Source organism: Manacus candei, unplaced genomic scaffold (genome assembly GCF_025592945.1).
Source record: "Manacus candei isolate 608988 ecotype Guabito, Panama unplaced genomic scaffold, ASM2559294v1 h1tg000017l, whole genome shotgun sequence".
In the NCBI taxonomy this organism is placed as follows: domain Eukaryota; kingdom Metazoa; phylum Chordata; class Aves; order Passeriformes; family Pipridae; genus Manacus; species Manacus candei.
Genome location: NW_026138065.1, coordinates 10,773,723 through 10,787,799, shown reverse-complemented (window position 1 = coordinate 10,787,799; position 14,077 = coordinate 10,773,723). Strand labels below are relative to the sequence as shown.

General features: G+C 52.7%; 1 protein-coding gene across 3 annotated transcripts; it reads left to right on the top strand.

The window, feature by feature from the left end:
• Positions 1 to 323: 323 nt before the first annotated feature.
• Positions 324 to 11,870, top strand: GTPBP2 (GTP binding protein 2). 3 transcript variants are annotated; one of them, XM_051783254.1, is made up of 13 exons: positions 1,120 to 1,320; positions 3,501 to 3,527; positions 4,155 to 4,339; positions 4,646 to 4,754; positions 5,296 to 5,493; positions 5,776 to 5,950; positions 6,586 to 6,805; positions 7,238 to 7,373; positions 7,772 to 7,830; positions 8,578 to 8,749; positions 9,028 to 9,192; positions 9,613 to 9,820; positions 9,917 to 11,870. In XM_051783254.1, exons 1-12 carry the CDS (start codon positions 1,135 to 1,137, stop codon positions 9,808 to 9,810), a joined length of 1,830 nt encoding a protein of 609 aa, XP_051639214.1. In that variant the 5' UTR covers positions 1,120 to 1,134; the 3' UTR covers positions 9,811 to 9,820; positions 9,917 to 11,870. The 3 variants fall into 3 exon arrangements, with proteins under 3 accessions (XP_051639215.1, XP_051639213.1, XP_051639214.1); XM_051783255.1 differs by lacking the exon at positions 1,120 to 1,320 and adding an exon at positions 324 to 691 and having other exon boundaries at positions 9,613 to 11,870; XM_051783253.1 differs by having other exon boundaries at positions 1,080 to 1,320; positions 9,613 to 11,870.
• The last annotated feature ends 2,207 nt before the right edge of the window (positions 11,871 to 14,077 follow it).

The window sequence follows — 14,077 nt, the reverse complement described above, 5'->3', positions numbered from 1 at the left end:
GGAGCGGCGCGCGGGCCGCCCCGCGCGACCTGCGGCGGCGGCGGGGTAGGAGGCGGAGCGGATGGTGGAAAGGGAGGCGGTGGCGCGCGCGGGCGCGGCAGGAGGCTGGGCCCCGGTGGAGCCCCGCCCCGTATGGGCGTGACCGAGCGGGCTGGCCCTGCCCCGCGGATCGCGGTCCCGCCCCGCTGAGGCGGCACCGGGAGCGGCGGAATTGCTGCCCGGGGGACCCGCAGGAGCCGCTGCGCTGGCCTCCGCCCCGCTCCCCGGCAGCCCTTGCGGAGGAACTGCCTTCGCCGCGCCGCAGGGAGGCGGGGCCCGGGGAGCATGCAGGGAGCGCCGTGTTTGGAAACATTGCGCCCGCTGCCCCATTGGGTGCCGCCTCCAGCACACGGCGAGGGGAGGGCGGGCGCCTCTCTCAGCGGGCTGCTGTTGACAGCGTCACAGAGTGTGGCAGGTGTACAAACACTGACCCAGCGCCGCCCGCCTCAGCGGATGCGGCAGAGGAAGAGGAGGCGCGGTAGCGGTGGAATTGGAGACTGGGAAAACAGTCGGTGAGGGGGTGCGGCGCACAGCAGGAGAGTCTTTTGCTGTTTCTGTCGCCCCCCGGGTGGAGCATAATGCGTCCTTTGGGATTGCTTCGCACCGAGCTGCTGCCTCTGCGTATTCATGAGGCATCTCCGATGGCACACAGGTTCGAAAGTGCACCAGTGTCCCGATGCCAGCTGGGTCGAGTGCCGACCGTTCGCTGTCAATGAACAGGGAACCCGGGGCTGTGCAGTGCCAAAGGGGAAACCTGCGGGCGCCGACAGGCCCCGGCGGGCAGGGCCCGGAGAGCGGCGGCATCCCGCGCGTTGTCCGCCGCGGCCGGCAGGCGGCGCGCCCTCCCTCGGACTCCAACTCCCATGCGCCCCCGCGGAGGGTTCCTGTAAGGTAGCGAGCGTGTCGCGCCGCAGGGCACGCTGGGAGCTGTAGTTTGGAGCGGGCCGCGCGCGGTGCGTTCTCGGCGTTGTAGGCGGGTGGGACTCGCTTTCCCGGGGCGCCGCGCGGCGGTCGGTGACGCCGGGGCGGCGGGGCCGGGCGGGGAGCGAAGCGGAGCGGGCGCCGCACCGGGGCGGCGGGGCCGCGCTGGCCGCCATGGATTCGCGGGTGTCGGAGCTGTTCGGGGGCTGCTGCCGGCCGGCGGGCGGCGGGGCAGGCGGGGCGCTGCGCGGGCGCGGGGGGGCCGCGCCCGGCGGCGGCGGCGGCGGCTCGAAGGCGAAGAAGAAGAACGGGCGGAGCCGGGGGGGCAAGGCCAACAACCCACCGTACCTGCCGCCCGAGGTGAGCTCCGACGCCGCCGCGTCCCGTCAGCCGCGGAGGGAGCGGGGTCGGGCCCCGGGGCGGAGGGATGGTGTTCCCACACACCCCCCGGGCTGGTCGGTGCCCGGGCCTCGCAGGTTTGGTCGCGGGTCAGGCTGGAGGTGCTGGTGCGGGGCCGTGCGGGGGTCAGGCCGGCAGCAGCCCTGGCAGGAGCCCTGAGAGCTGTGTACCCGCCTGCCTCGGTCTCTCCTCCGCGCAGCGCTTGTGCCTCCGGTGACAGCGAGTTCCCCGCGCAGTCCGCCAGACCCTGTCCGCGGGTAGTATCCCACTGGCTGGCGTCCGTCTGTGGGCGCTTTGCTGTCTGGGAACGACATAGCTTCGGAAATAAAGCTTTGCACGCCTCATAGTCCCGAGCATCCCGTTCACATCTCTCCCTGAGAGAATGATCTGTGGGTCTAAATCCCTTTCCAGCTGCCAAACTCAGCAGGTTCTAGTGACTCCCTTCCCAGCTAATTTTGACAACTGTTTTCTTACATGGGGATGCAGGTGGTACTGACTTGCCTCTTGCAGCAGGAAAAAGGTGCATTGGTCGTAGGTGGGTGTGTGGTTCGCTGAGGCAGCTGGCACTGAACTAAGAGGACTCACACCATGGAGAGAGTTACGTTTCCCCAGACTCCATTGCTCAGCCCCAGTCAGTGAGCTTTCTGTAAAATATATAAGAGCCTGTTCTGGGAGGGAGCAGTCCTTCCACAAGGCAAGGCTGTGACACTTGGCAAGAAGGGAAGACAGCTCTTTGCTACTGTTAAATCTTCTCCATGGGCAGGACTGTGCCCTGCAGCCACAGTTTAGTTCTTGTTCCTTTCAGCTGGAGGCTGGACAGTCCTCTGTGGTTTCAGCACAGCTTCCTGTCACTGGCTACCCTGTGCAGTGTGTGCCCCAGCAAGTCTAGGCTTGTTGCTTTTCTGTTCTTCAGCAGCCTTGAAGGAGACCCACCCCCTTATTTAGAGGACAGTGCAGGATGTGAATGTGTTTTTCTTAGAACTGGAAAGGTGGTAAGAGAGGAAAACCTTCCACAAGTACCCTTTTCTCACTGCATAGCTCTGCTGCCTGAGAGCTGAGCTGACAATTGAGAACTTCTGTTGGCCTTTTGCCACCATAAGCACCGCTGTGGTTAGGAGCTGAGCTAGAAGGCAAGGAGACGGCTATTGCCCTCTGCAAACACATGCAAATAGGTGTCCAGAGGAAAAGGAAGTGCTTACTGTTGCCAGCCCCATTTAATCTGACAAAGTACATGGCTTCCTGCAGGCTTCAGCCCTTTCTTCAGCCCCTTCTCTCATACTGAATCAATGGGAAAATTACTTCAGTATTAGCTAGACATTGTCTTTGGATAGTTGGAGTGTGTTGTGGTTGGAGTGCGCTTGAGGAGTACCTGGGCCTTTCTATAACAACCCAGTTGGGCTTCAGCCCTTCCTGGGAAAGTTTTTCTGAGCACATTGCATACAGACAGTCCCGATAAAGTCTGGTACTCCAGAACTGCCAGGCCAGTGACTAGTTTGCTGTACTTCAAAGAAATCATTACCTTGTTTCTTTATGTCTGTAGTCCTTTCTTGTAGAGAGAAGATACACAAGGATATGTAAAGGAGTCAATGAAAAACTAATTGAGTGAGGGAGGGTATCAGTGTGCAGGAGAGGAGGCAGTGACTTTTGTTCCCAGTCTCCTGTTTCTGTGTACATTGGGTGAATGGAAGCTGCTGGATAGGGTGGGAGTGGGATGCTGTTGGTGGCATTTTGTGGGTCGTGGACGGGTGAGGGGGGAGACTTTAAATCATATGCTAGTCTGTGCCTTTTTGAAACTGGAACTCTCTCTCTGTGTGACTGTTAGGCTAGCCCTATTCTTTACTGTCAGTAAAAAAAAATCCCCCCTGCCCTGACAGTATTACCCTTGTGTTCCACTTTAGTTTTGTCCTCTGGTGTTCATGATGTGGGATGCAAACAGCAAAAACAAACCATAAGGAAAGTTCTAGTTGAGTGTAGGAAGGAATGACAGAAGAGGGTGGGAGCTAACACAGTCTCTTTCTGCCACTTTCTCCTCTCTCTGAAATCCTCAGCACCAGCTGCAGAGTATCTGGGCAGCTGGTGCCTGTAGAAGTCCTCATGGGCACAGCATCTAACTCTTCTGTCTTCTTTCATTCTCTGACCAGGCAGAAGATGGGAACATCGAGTACAAGGTGAGTCGTTTTGAGGTTGGAGAAGGTCTTCCTCCCAGAGGGTTATTTTGCAGTGAGTAACTTCACCAAAGACAGCCTATGGGTAACATGGACAAGGAGGGGACAGAGAAGTGGACACTCTACTAAGGAACTACCAGTCATCTTCTTTGTCTCTGTGCCTAGCAATACCCAGTATGCTGAGCTTGAAGAGTTTGATCTCAGTACTCCTTTTTAGTAATCTGTTCTAAGAGATGAGGCCCACTGTGTTTTTCCTGAAATGTACATGTTTTGAGAGAGCTGCAGGTGCCCCTGATAATGATTTGCCACTTCCCTGTGGCTGCTCTCAGTTGTGCTTACTTGGCTCCTGTATCACAGATGGGTCCCAGAGTGCTGTCTTTACCCCCACAGCAGGCAGGGTGCAGATCCCTTTGTCACAATGCAGAAAAGTTCTTCTGCCACATGTATGCACCTTGTGAAACCCTTTCTCACCTGTCCCATAGCTTCTGTGCAGACAGTAACACAGGCTGTGGTTTCTAGAGGTGGGTCGGAGTTGGAAGCATTGCTTCATAGTGTTGTGAGTTGCTGGCTTGGGCAATTAGATTCCCTCTGAATCCAGGCTGTGACTGGAACTACCCCTCTGTTAAACAGCTGAAGCTGGTGAACCCCTCGCAGTACCGCTTTGAGCACCTGGTGACACAGATGAAGTGGCGACTGCAGGAGGGCCGCGGTGAGGCTGTCTATCAGATCGGCGTGGAGGACAACGGGCTGCTGGTGGGCCTCTCAGAGGAGGAGATGCGTGCCTCGCTCAAGACCCTGCGCCGCATGGCAGAGAAGTACGTGTTCCTTTTTGTCTGCAGGGCCCACAAGCATCAACAGCCTCCAGCAGAGAGGCTCAGCCCCAGGAGTCTGCTCAGTGGCCAGTGGCTCCATTCTAAAAAGCCCCTGTATGACTGGAATTCCTTCAGTCATGAGACTGAGGAGGTTATGAAGGAGGTTATAGGGCTTTTGTCTGGAAGCTTGAGGCTCCTTGCCTGCTATCACCAGCTTTTATCCCACTCTCTTTGTCAATTGCTATTGTAGAGGTGCAAGATCTGTTGAGTACAAGTGTGTCTCACTCCTTCCCTTCATTTTTGTGGCAGGGTTGGGGCTGACATTACAGTGCTGCGGGAAAGGGAGGTCGATTACGACAGTGACGTTCCAAGGAAGATAACAGAGGTGCTTGTCCGAAAGGTGCCTGACAACCAGCAGGTAGGGACCTGTGACTTGGACATCCTCTCCTGCTGGAGACTTAGAGGCTTCATACAATCAGCTTCCTTTTGGGATGGGAGCCCAAACCCTAGAGGTCATAGATTAGCCCATAGCAGATGCTTTAAAGAGCTGCCAGAGGGAGGCTTGATGATAACACTTCTTGTGTCCAGGACTGTGGTTGAGGCTGGTATCAGTGGGGGAGATTGCCTGGATCAGAGGTGAAAAATTATTTCATTTCTATGGTAGTGGTTCTGATGCAGGCCAGTGTGCAAACAAGGAAGGGTTTAGAGGTCCTGCTGCAGCAAATGGCTTTTTTTGTGATATCAAAGGCTGGTGTGTCACATCACAACTCTAGAGTGTATCACGTCTGCTGGGCAGTGGTTTGCTGGGAGCAAGAGCAGAATCTGAGCAAGATTACACTGCACAGTGTCCCTCATCTAGGGATGCTCTCTGAGGTGCATCTCCACTGCGATGTAGTGCTCATGCACACTCAGCACAGCAGTGGTTAAGTTTCATGATTTCTCTCTTCTTTTACCTGTAGTTCTTAGACCTTCGAGTAGCTGTGCTGGGGAATGTGGACTCGGGGAAGTCAACACTCTTGGGTGTACTAACACAAGGAGAGCTGGACAACGGGCGGGGCAGGGCACGCCTCAACCTCTTCCGACACCTCCATGAAATCCAGTCAGGAAGAACGTCAAGCATCAGCTTTGAGATCCTCGGCTTCAACAGCAAAGGAGAGGTGAGGGGAGTGGGCTGCTGAACTCAGGAAGCTGGAGGAGAATAGGACTACCCTCCTATTACAACTGTGAGTGGGACATGAGAGAAGAGAGGTGACACAGCTCCATGTCCCTTAGGCTGAACCTGAGTGCTACTTGTTGATTTGCATCAGACATTGTATGTTACACCCATGGTGGATGATCTCTCCTTACTGATTCTGAGATCAAAGTGGGTAGATAAGAGCTGGGCTTTCTTCACTTCCCTGCTGGGGCTGCCTCTCTCACCAACTCTTTATGTTCCTCAGGTGGTAAATTATAGTGACTCCAGGACAGCAGAAGAGATCTGTGAAAGTTCTTCCAAAATGATCACTTTCATTGACCTGGCTGGCCACCACAAGTATCTGAAAACAACCATCTTTGGCCTCACCAGCTACTGCCCAGACTTTGCCATGCTGGTGGTTAGCGCCAACACTGGCATTGGTGAGTGTTGCCCTGCCTGCATGGATGAACAGCAATGTGTGAAGAAAATGGAGAATGGTGGGAGTGGGTCCTTTTTTGCTGCAAACAGTTGTCAGAAGAAATTATTAGTCTGGAAACCTTTACTGATTTCTTGTAAGCCAGTGTGTATGGGTGCCTGGGAGGGGAATAGAGCTGGGATCCTTTTACCAGCTATAGACCACATTAAACTGTATCCTGGACAGAAAGGCTTTTTTTGGAATTTGGGGCTATGTTTGTCAGAAAAGAAAACAACTTTGGCATATACTTAGGGGTGCTGAATCCTGAAGCCTTGTAAAAAGGCAGCTGGAGTTCTCCCACATCTATCTTTGACATTTTTGTGGCTGTTTTCTGGCAAACTCTAGCCCAAGAATGAAAACTGCTGCATCTTTTTGAAACAACCAGATCAATCACAAAAATTCTTTGTGGTTTTTATTTTTCTGGACTGATGTTTGGTTTGTTTAAAAGAGTGATTTTGCTTTTTCTTTGCCTGATGGACTATGCAGTTACAGGGAAATCTCGAGAGTGGGCCTGTGGGGTGGCCAGGAGATGTAGCCGTGACATAAACAAGCAACAGTGATGACTGCTGCTGCACCTACGCTCTCACTTGTCTCCTGCAGCGGGCACAACGCGAGAGCACTTGGGCTTGGCCATGGCCCTCAAGGTCCCCTTCTTCATTGTCATCAGCAAAGTTGACTTGTGTTCGAAAGCCACCGTGGAACGGACAGTGAAGCAGCTGGAGCGAATCCTGAAGCAGCCAGGCTGCAACAAGCTCCCCCTGCTTGTGAACTCGGACGACGACGCTGTTACTGCAGCACAACAGTTTGCACAATCTCCCAAGTAAGGCACCATTCATTTCTTCTTCTGGGAGCAGGCAATTCAAACAAGGCTGCCATGCAGAGCTGGGGAAGGGCAACCACAAGGGGAGCTGACCAAATCTTGAAAATCTCAGCTCCTCATCAAGCTTCCTACCTTTGCATTCTCCCTGAAGGCATTTTGCCCTCCCAGACCTTTTTCTGGGCTCTGGGAGCAGAAGGTGCCCAAGGCTGCACTGGAGTTACTTCTGCATGACAGAAGTGTGGGCTGGCAGGGGATTGGTGCCTCAACCAACTGTTGAGGCAGGGTTTACTGCAAAGCTGTACCTAGCCCTCGTGTTTTAGCCACTTATCACTGTAGTCTCTGTCCTCCTGCTGATCTCAGTAGATTCAGAATCCCAGAAACCTCCCACAGCTTCACTCTGGCCTTCTTCTTACTTCTATTTGTGTCTGACAGCATCACCCCAATCTTCACGCTGTCCAGTGTTTCTGGAGAGAACCTGGATCTCTTAAAAGTCTTCCTCAACATCCTCCCTCCACTGACCAACAGTAAAGAGCAGGAAGAATTAATGCAGCAACTTACAGAATTTCAGGTGCGTAAGGGTAGTCTCTGATACTGCAGTCATTGCTGTGCCATGGGAGAAACTTCTGGGAAATCTGGACACCATGGCTAGAGATGTCATGAACTCCTGGACTACTGGAAGACATTAAGGAAAGGACTCGGTCCTTGAGAAAAATGTAGTAGGCTGGGCTGTGTCCTAACCAAGGGCTATCTGTCTCAGGGATAAGATTGTTTCTCTGGTTGCCACTTAAAAGGCAGATATTCCTCTAATGGGAGGGTAGTGGAAGCTGGTTAAGCTCCTAGACAGTGTCTGATGACCAGCAGAGAGCTCACCTCCTTCACACAAGGGGAAGGTACCTTGTCCTCATTTCTGGAGTGCTGTTTCACAGCTGTCTGTCTGAGCAGCTTATTCTTGTTGCCTTGCTGCAGGTTGATGAAATTTATACTGTGCCAGAGGTGGGGACTGTTGTGGGAGGAACTCTGTCAAGGTAAGTGAGGCCAGGCAGACAAGTGTGGATGTGAATGGTTGCTGGAGTTCCCTCAAGGGTAGAGTGCCCCGCTGCAGAAGTGGAAGCTGGGTGAGGCTCAGTCCCAACTGCTGAGTGACTGGGCCAAGTGAGGGTAGAGCCCTACAGGGTGCTGGGAGGTGCCATGAGCAGACCATTGGTCACATGGTGGCAAGCAAAGAGTCTGCCCTAAAGTTGCTGGATTAGGAATGTGTTGTGTTGCATGCTGAAAGAAGGCATCCAGGAATCCAGAGTTGGCAGAGGTTAGCCATGATCCCAAGGCATTGCTTTCCTCCTTCGTCAAGCTGAGGGAGGGAATGTAGAGGGCAAATCCTCCCATTCCAGCAGGGGTTAACTACATGCTTCCCCATGAAAAGGCAGCTGTCCCTCCATGTCCGGGAGCAATCAGAGCACTTCGGCTACCAGCACATCGACACAGAACAGGCATCATCTGAAGTCTCTCCACCAGAAACAATGCAGTGTGGCAGAGCACTGGGGGTGGAATGGCCCCTGTCTATACCTGGGACTCTTGGGAGTGATAGTGTGGCTTTCCCTGCTGTAAGAAATCCCTGTTCTCACCAGCTCTGTATCCCTGTTAGTTGGTCCCGGATAATAGTCCAAAGACACTCACTTCCTTGGCGCTGGGGAATTTGTGCAGGTTGATCTTGGAGGGTGAAATGTCTTTCTTGTCTCCTGATGAACTGTGTCCTGCTCTTCTGCCCTGGGCAGTGGGATCTGCCGAGAAGGGGAGAACTTGGTGGTTGGTCCCACCGACGATGGGAAGTTTCTCCGGCTGAAGGTGTGCAGTATCCAACGGAACCGCTCTGCCTGCCGTGTGCTGCGGGCTGGGCAGGCAGCCACTCTGGCCCTTGGACCCTTCGACCGCTCCCTGCTGCGCAAGGTGAGTCCTGCTGTTGCCAGGTTGTTCACTGGTCCAGTGGGCAGGACTGGAGGCTTCCCTGGAGATCCCCCATTGGAAGGGTGGAAATGAAGTAGAGATGTTTGCAGGAAACTTGCTGGAAGGGGAGGAAATGGACAAGCTACAAAGTAGGATGAGTACAAGGCTGAGAATGGGATGCAAGCCCCAGTCACAGAGTGGAGACGTGTTTGTGGTTTCGCGGGCTGTTCAGAAGCAAGGGGCCTGGCCCTACCTAGTCTGAGCTTTGGGTTGTTCTGCAGGGCATGGTAATGGTGAGCCCAGAAATGAATCCCACCATCTGCTCAGTGTTTGAAGCCGAGATCGTGCTGTTGTTCCATGCCACAACTTTCCGGAAGGGGTTTCAGGTGACGGTGCATGTGGGGAATGTGCGACAGACAGCTATCGTAGAGAAGATCCACGGAAAGGTAGGCCATAGGAAGGAAGGGGAGGAAAATGAACCTTCCCTGTGGGTTTTTTTGGGGATTCCACCATGCCCTATAGTAAAGCTAGGGGCTACTGTTATTTTGAGTAGCTGTGTCTCTTCTAGGAACACACTCCATCCCTTTATCCTGCCCCTTTGGTTGCTTTTCCTCCCAACACGTTAAAGAATTCCCTCTCACAAAACAAACAGCACGATGAACTACAGCAAGACTGTGAATAGAGGTGAACTCTCCAGAGCTTGTATCTTCCTGTCCTTCCATATGCGTACAGTAATGGGAAGGGCTCAAGCCATGCAGTCTGAGGAAAGCAACCTGCTCATTTGCTTCATCTTACCATCCACATGCATCTCTCCTGCATGCATTGGTTTGGGAGGTAGGTCTAAGCTCTCCCGTTTTTCTTTTCAGGACAAGCTGCGGACAGGAGAGAAGGCAGTGGTCTGTTTCAGGTTCATCAAGCATCCTGAATACTTGAAGATCGGAGCCAAACTGCTTTTCCGTGAAGGAGTCACCAAAGGTATTGGGCATGTCACTGACCTCCAAGCCATCACCACCAAAGAAAATGGCCTGGAGGAGTCCCTGGGGCTTGGACAGCTGAGCTTCTGACTACCAGTAGGTCAGAGAAATCTCCACTCACCAGCACCTGGGGAGAAGGATGGGAGCTCCTGTGGCTTTCTGAGCGATGCCTGGAGCTGCTGCTGTCCCATTCTAGAGTGGATGTCCCTCCTCTGCACTGTGAGATGGAGCCTGGGAGAGTCTCTCGCATTCAATACCGTACATGGGGCAAGTTAAGCATGTTCTCCAGATCGCCTGCAGCTCTCATTACCCTGCCCTTCTTCAGAATAGATCAGAGGCACCTGCAGACCTGGGCAGGCAAGTTCTGGCTTTGTTTACTGTTTGAAAATTGCTGGTTGGGAGGAGCAGAGCCCTTGAAGATGAGCAGTGAAGGGACGTTTTCCCATCTCTGACACAAGATTTGGTCCCATTTCTGCTCTCTGAGCACTGGGTTGATAACAGTCCTCTCCCAAGTCATCCTGCAGCACATCCTTCTGGGCAGAGGATGGAAGAGGCCATGCTGCCTACTACAGGGGCTTGGCTGAACCTCTCAGAATGCATTCAGGACACTTTTTAACCGTTTGAATCTTGGTTGGCTTTAATCTGCTGTGTGTCCATTTGTGTGTTGGTTTTGCATTATTCCAATCTGAGTGTCTTACTGTTGGACAAATGTCATGTTCCTCACTCACATGCACACATTTCTTCAGCATCCTGCTTTCTGACTCCTAGGAAGCTGTGGCTGCTCTGAGTGGCACAGCCTCCTGAAATAATGTCATAAAGACAGTTTGTACTTGCATCTGTTCCTTGCAGCAGCTGAATGGGAGGCCATTCTGTGGAGCAGAGCAGGGCCTGGGCCTGTGCTGGTGTGAGCAGGTTGTTCCATGGATGTTCAGCTGACGGTGTCATCTGCACATTGGTAGCAGTGGTTTGCAGTGGGCTCCCTGGTGTGGCTTTTTCCAGCCCAGCTTGCTCCTCACACGCTTGCCTTAATGTGTGAGGAGGACAGGCTACACAAAACCAGGTGACTTATGTTGTTTAGATGTGATTTGACAGTGGCATGATTATATTTCTGTTTCTCCTGGAGGAAGAATTCCTTTCTTTCCCTTGCCACTGGGGGTTGTTGTCAGAGGAAAGCTGATGTTGCCAGCAAGGACTCTGTACGTAGAGTGGAGCACATTTGTCTCCCACTCCCTGTTATGCAGCTCTCCTGTGTAGCCTGGAGGATGCAACAAGGTCTGTAAAGTTGTACATAGGCTTTGGTTTTATTGTTGACTGTTAGACCAAATGTGTCTGCTGTGAGCAACAGGTCTTCAGCCAGCCCTGCCACGTGGTGTGGTGGCCTGCTAGCCCTGACCAAAGAGAAGGGCAAGGGCCTGTGATAGCACTTGGACACCCAAAGATCCCTTCTGCCATCCTGAGAGCAAGTTCTGCTTCTGGGCTGCTGGTACAGGCACTGGCTGTGGGGCTGTGCAGATCTGTGGGCATCACAGAGCTGCACTTTGCAGTGGGAAGGGCTCTGGCAGGTGAGGAGGGGGGAGCTGCACCCTGCAAAGAGACTGCTGAGGCGTGGGGAAGCCGGTGAAATGGTGGTATAAATGAAGGGAAGGCAGCTCAGGAGTGACCTGTCCCTTGGAGGAAGCACCGATCCAGCTGAAACCTCTGCTGCATCCCTATCAGCCCAGCAGTGAGAAAGGAGCTGCTGGCTCAGGGTCACTGCCTAAGAAGGATCCCTTTTTTCCCATCCTGGCAGTGGGCTGGGTATTCCAGTGACACAGTCTTTTCACCAATGCCTGCAGGCCCCAGCTGCCAGTCTTCCCTTTGGTGCTAGTGGGTCACAAAGAAAGCTACCGGGGAGTATGGGGGGGGAGCTCCAGCTCTTTGCAGCAGCCCTGGTGTTTTCTGCTCCAAAGTGGGCATGGGGTGCTGTGACCTTTTCTGAAACAGCCAATGGCTGGTCTCACCTCATCCCTGCCATCTGTGGCATGACTGTTCTCGGTGCCATGCTCTTCATAATTGCTGTTTTGTTGTCTTGAATTTTTCTAATGCTGGGGGTTGTCCCTGTTCCCCTAGCACCTATATATAAATGTACAGAATAAAGATGTTTTATTGAGCTTGCTGTCTGAGTTGTACAATAAGCGAGGGTGGAGCTGGGCCCTTACCCTGCTGCCCTTGGGGCTGAATCACAGTTGGAGATGACTACCCTTCACCCGTTCCTAAGCTTCCTGCATTCATTCCTATAAATACCAGTCCGTGGTGTGGAAGGAATGCACGCGCGCTGCTGTTTACAACCCTGCGCTCCCAGCTTATCTGAGTAAGCCTGGGCGTGCAGCCTGAGGTGACAGGCAGCCACGTCACCCTGAGCACAGCACTTCGGGCTGTTGTGGGCGGAACCGGCTGTGGTGAGAGCTTCCTCGCAGTCACAAATTCCCCCAGAGCCTAATTAAAGAGATGCTTTCTAGGGCACACATCTAACCTAGATGGTTTGTTTTTAAAATAGCTTTGACCTTATCAAGGGGTTTGCGACTGCCTTCTCTCCATAAGAACAGGTTGTTCCCTTGGGAAAAAGCAGAGGCAGGAAGGCTTCCCTGTGTCACTGAAGGGATTTGCCTCTTCTAAACTTGTTTTTGTGTCAGGTAGTGGCATCTGCACAGTCTGGTCCTGCCAGATACTTGGGAAATGAGACGTGCCACTGTCACAGGAGCGTGAGGCAATCTTGCCAGACTTCTTGCTGTTTCTCTTTATGTGAGGACTTAAGAACACTTGTCACTTTGCAACCTTAGGACTGTCATTAGTGGGAGTGACTCCATAATTCCTTCCTCTGCTGATTACCAGCAGAGCTGCATGCACCAGAATGAGCTTCTTGTGCTTCTTGAAATCTCACAATTGTGTTGTCAAGTATGAGACACACCCCACCCCTCCCCCAGTAACGTAGCACCTTCCCAGCACAGGCTGTCAGCTGGAAGGAGAGAGCAGCTCAACAGCTGCAATTAGGATGGTACAGTCCAGAAAACAGCACATGCAAATAGAGCTGCAGTTTGCATCATTACCTGCTGCCTCAAAGGCTCTCCTCCCCCCTTCCCCGAGGAAGGGAAGCCTGCAGCTGACGAAACTCTCTGCAATGTGTGTTTCCTAACCCCATCCAGTGCTGCCTTGACGTGGCACGTTCCTTCTCCCTTCCCTAGGAGCCAAGTTCAAATTATTGGCAGCAGTGCTTCTGGCGGGCTCCAGGCAGCTTGTGGTGTAGCACAGAGCTGAGCCCTGCCAGGCAGCTGAGGGCAAGCACTGCTTTTGCCCTGGAGCCTGTCCCACCCTCTCTCATTGCCTACTTGTCCCTTCCACAACGTTCTGCTTTGTTGGCTGTGTAATTTGTGGGGCGCTGGGGCAGCCACTCTGATGTGAACTGTGGCCCAGAGAGCTGAAAAAGTCATTTGGCGGAGCACAATCAGAACAGGTACCTGTCAACAAGTTGCATCTAGTATGACTCAAGAGTCTGGGAAGGAGGAAAAACGTGGTTATACGCTCTTTCTTTGGCAGAGAAGAGCTTTCACAGTGGGCTGTGTGACTCTGGCATGTCCCCTTCCAGGAAGACTCTAGCAGTAGACTGTTTATGTGTCTACAGCAATTACTAGGAATTAAAACCAAGATTTCCAAAAGCCCACCAAAAAGTATGCCTGTGCAGCTACTGCTTCCTCAAATCTTATGGCGGGAGTAGTCTTGTGTGCTCCTGAGCTGGTGATAAGCATCACAAAATAGACTGCTACACAGAGAAAACTGCAAAACCATCTATAACAAAAATCCTGGGGGGCAGAAGGGAGGGAATAAAAATCAGTCTTCCAGGTAGGGAGGAGAGAAGGAACGATAGGGCTAAGCTATCATACATAAGTTATACAGTAAGGGCAAGGCCTGCAACTGCAGCAAGAGAAGAACCACCATGAGGTGAAGGTTTCACACTGAGTGATTGGAAAGGAGTTCAAGCCTATGCTTGGCTGAAGATTCCCTGGGATAAGCCATTGTGGCTGCCTTTTACAGGAGGAATAGAATTACTGAGCAGTGATGCTACAGAAATACCTATGGCAAGAGATGTGGGTGAGAGTAGAATGAAGCTTCTAATAGCACCAAGCAGGCAGAGGCAAGCTAGCTGCCACCAGCTAAACTGGGTACATCTAACATCATACACAATTCACAAATTCCAGTTCCTTTTAGATGTGGGGTAGAGATAATTTATTAGATTTTTCTGCATTAAAACTTCACAGGCAGTATAAAAACTTTTAACTGTGATTAAAAACACCAATTCTTTGAAAACACTGTTTAAAAACAC

Coding starts and splice junctions, on each gene's coding strand:
- GTPBP2 (XM_051783253.1), top strand. CDS start 1,135: ATGGATTCGCGGGTGTCGGAGCTGTTCGGGGGCTGCTGCCGGCCGGCG. Junction 5,951..6,585: donor TAGCGCCAACACTGGCATTG/GTGAGTGTTGCC, acceptor TGTCTCCTGCAG/CGGGCACAACGCGAGAGCAC. Junction 7,831..8,577: donor GTGGGAGGAACTCTGTCAAG/GTAAGTGAGGCC, acceptor TGCCCTGGGCAG/TGGGATCTGCCGAGAAGGGG.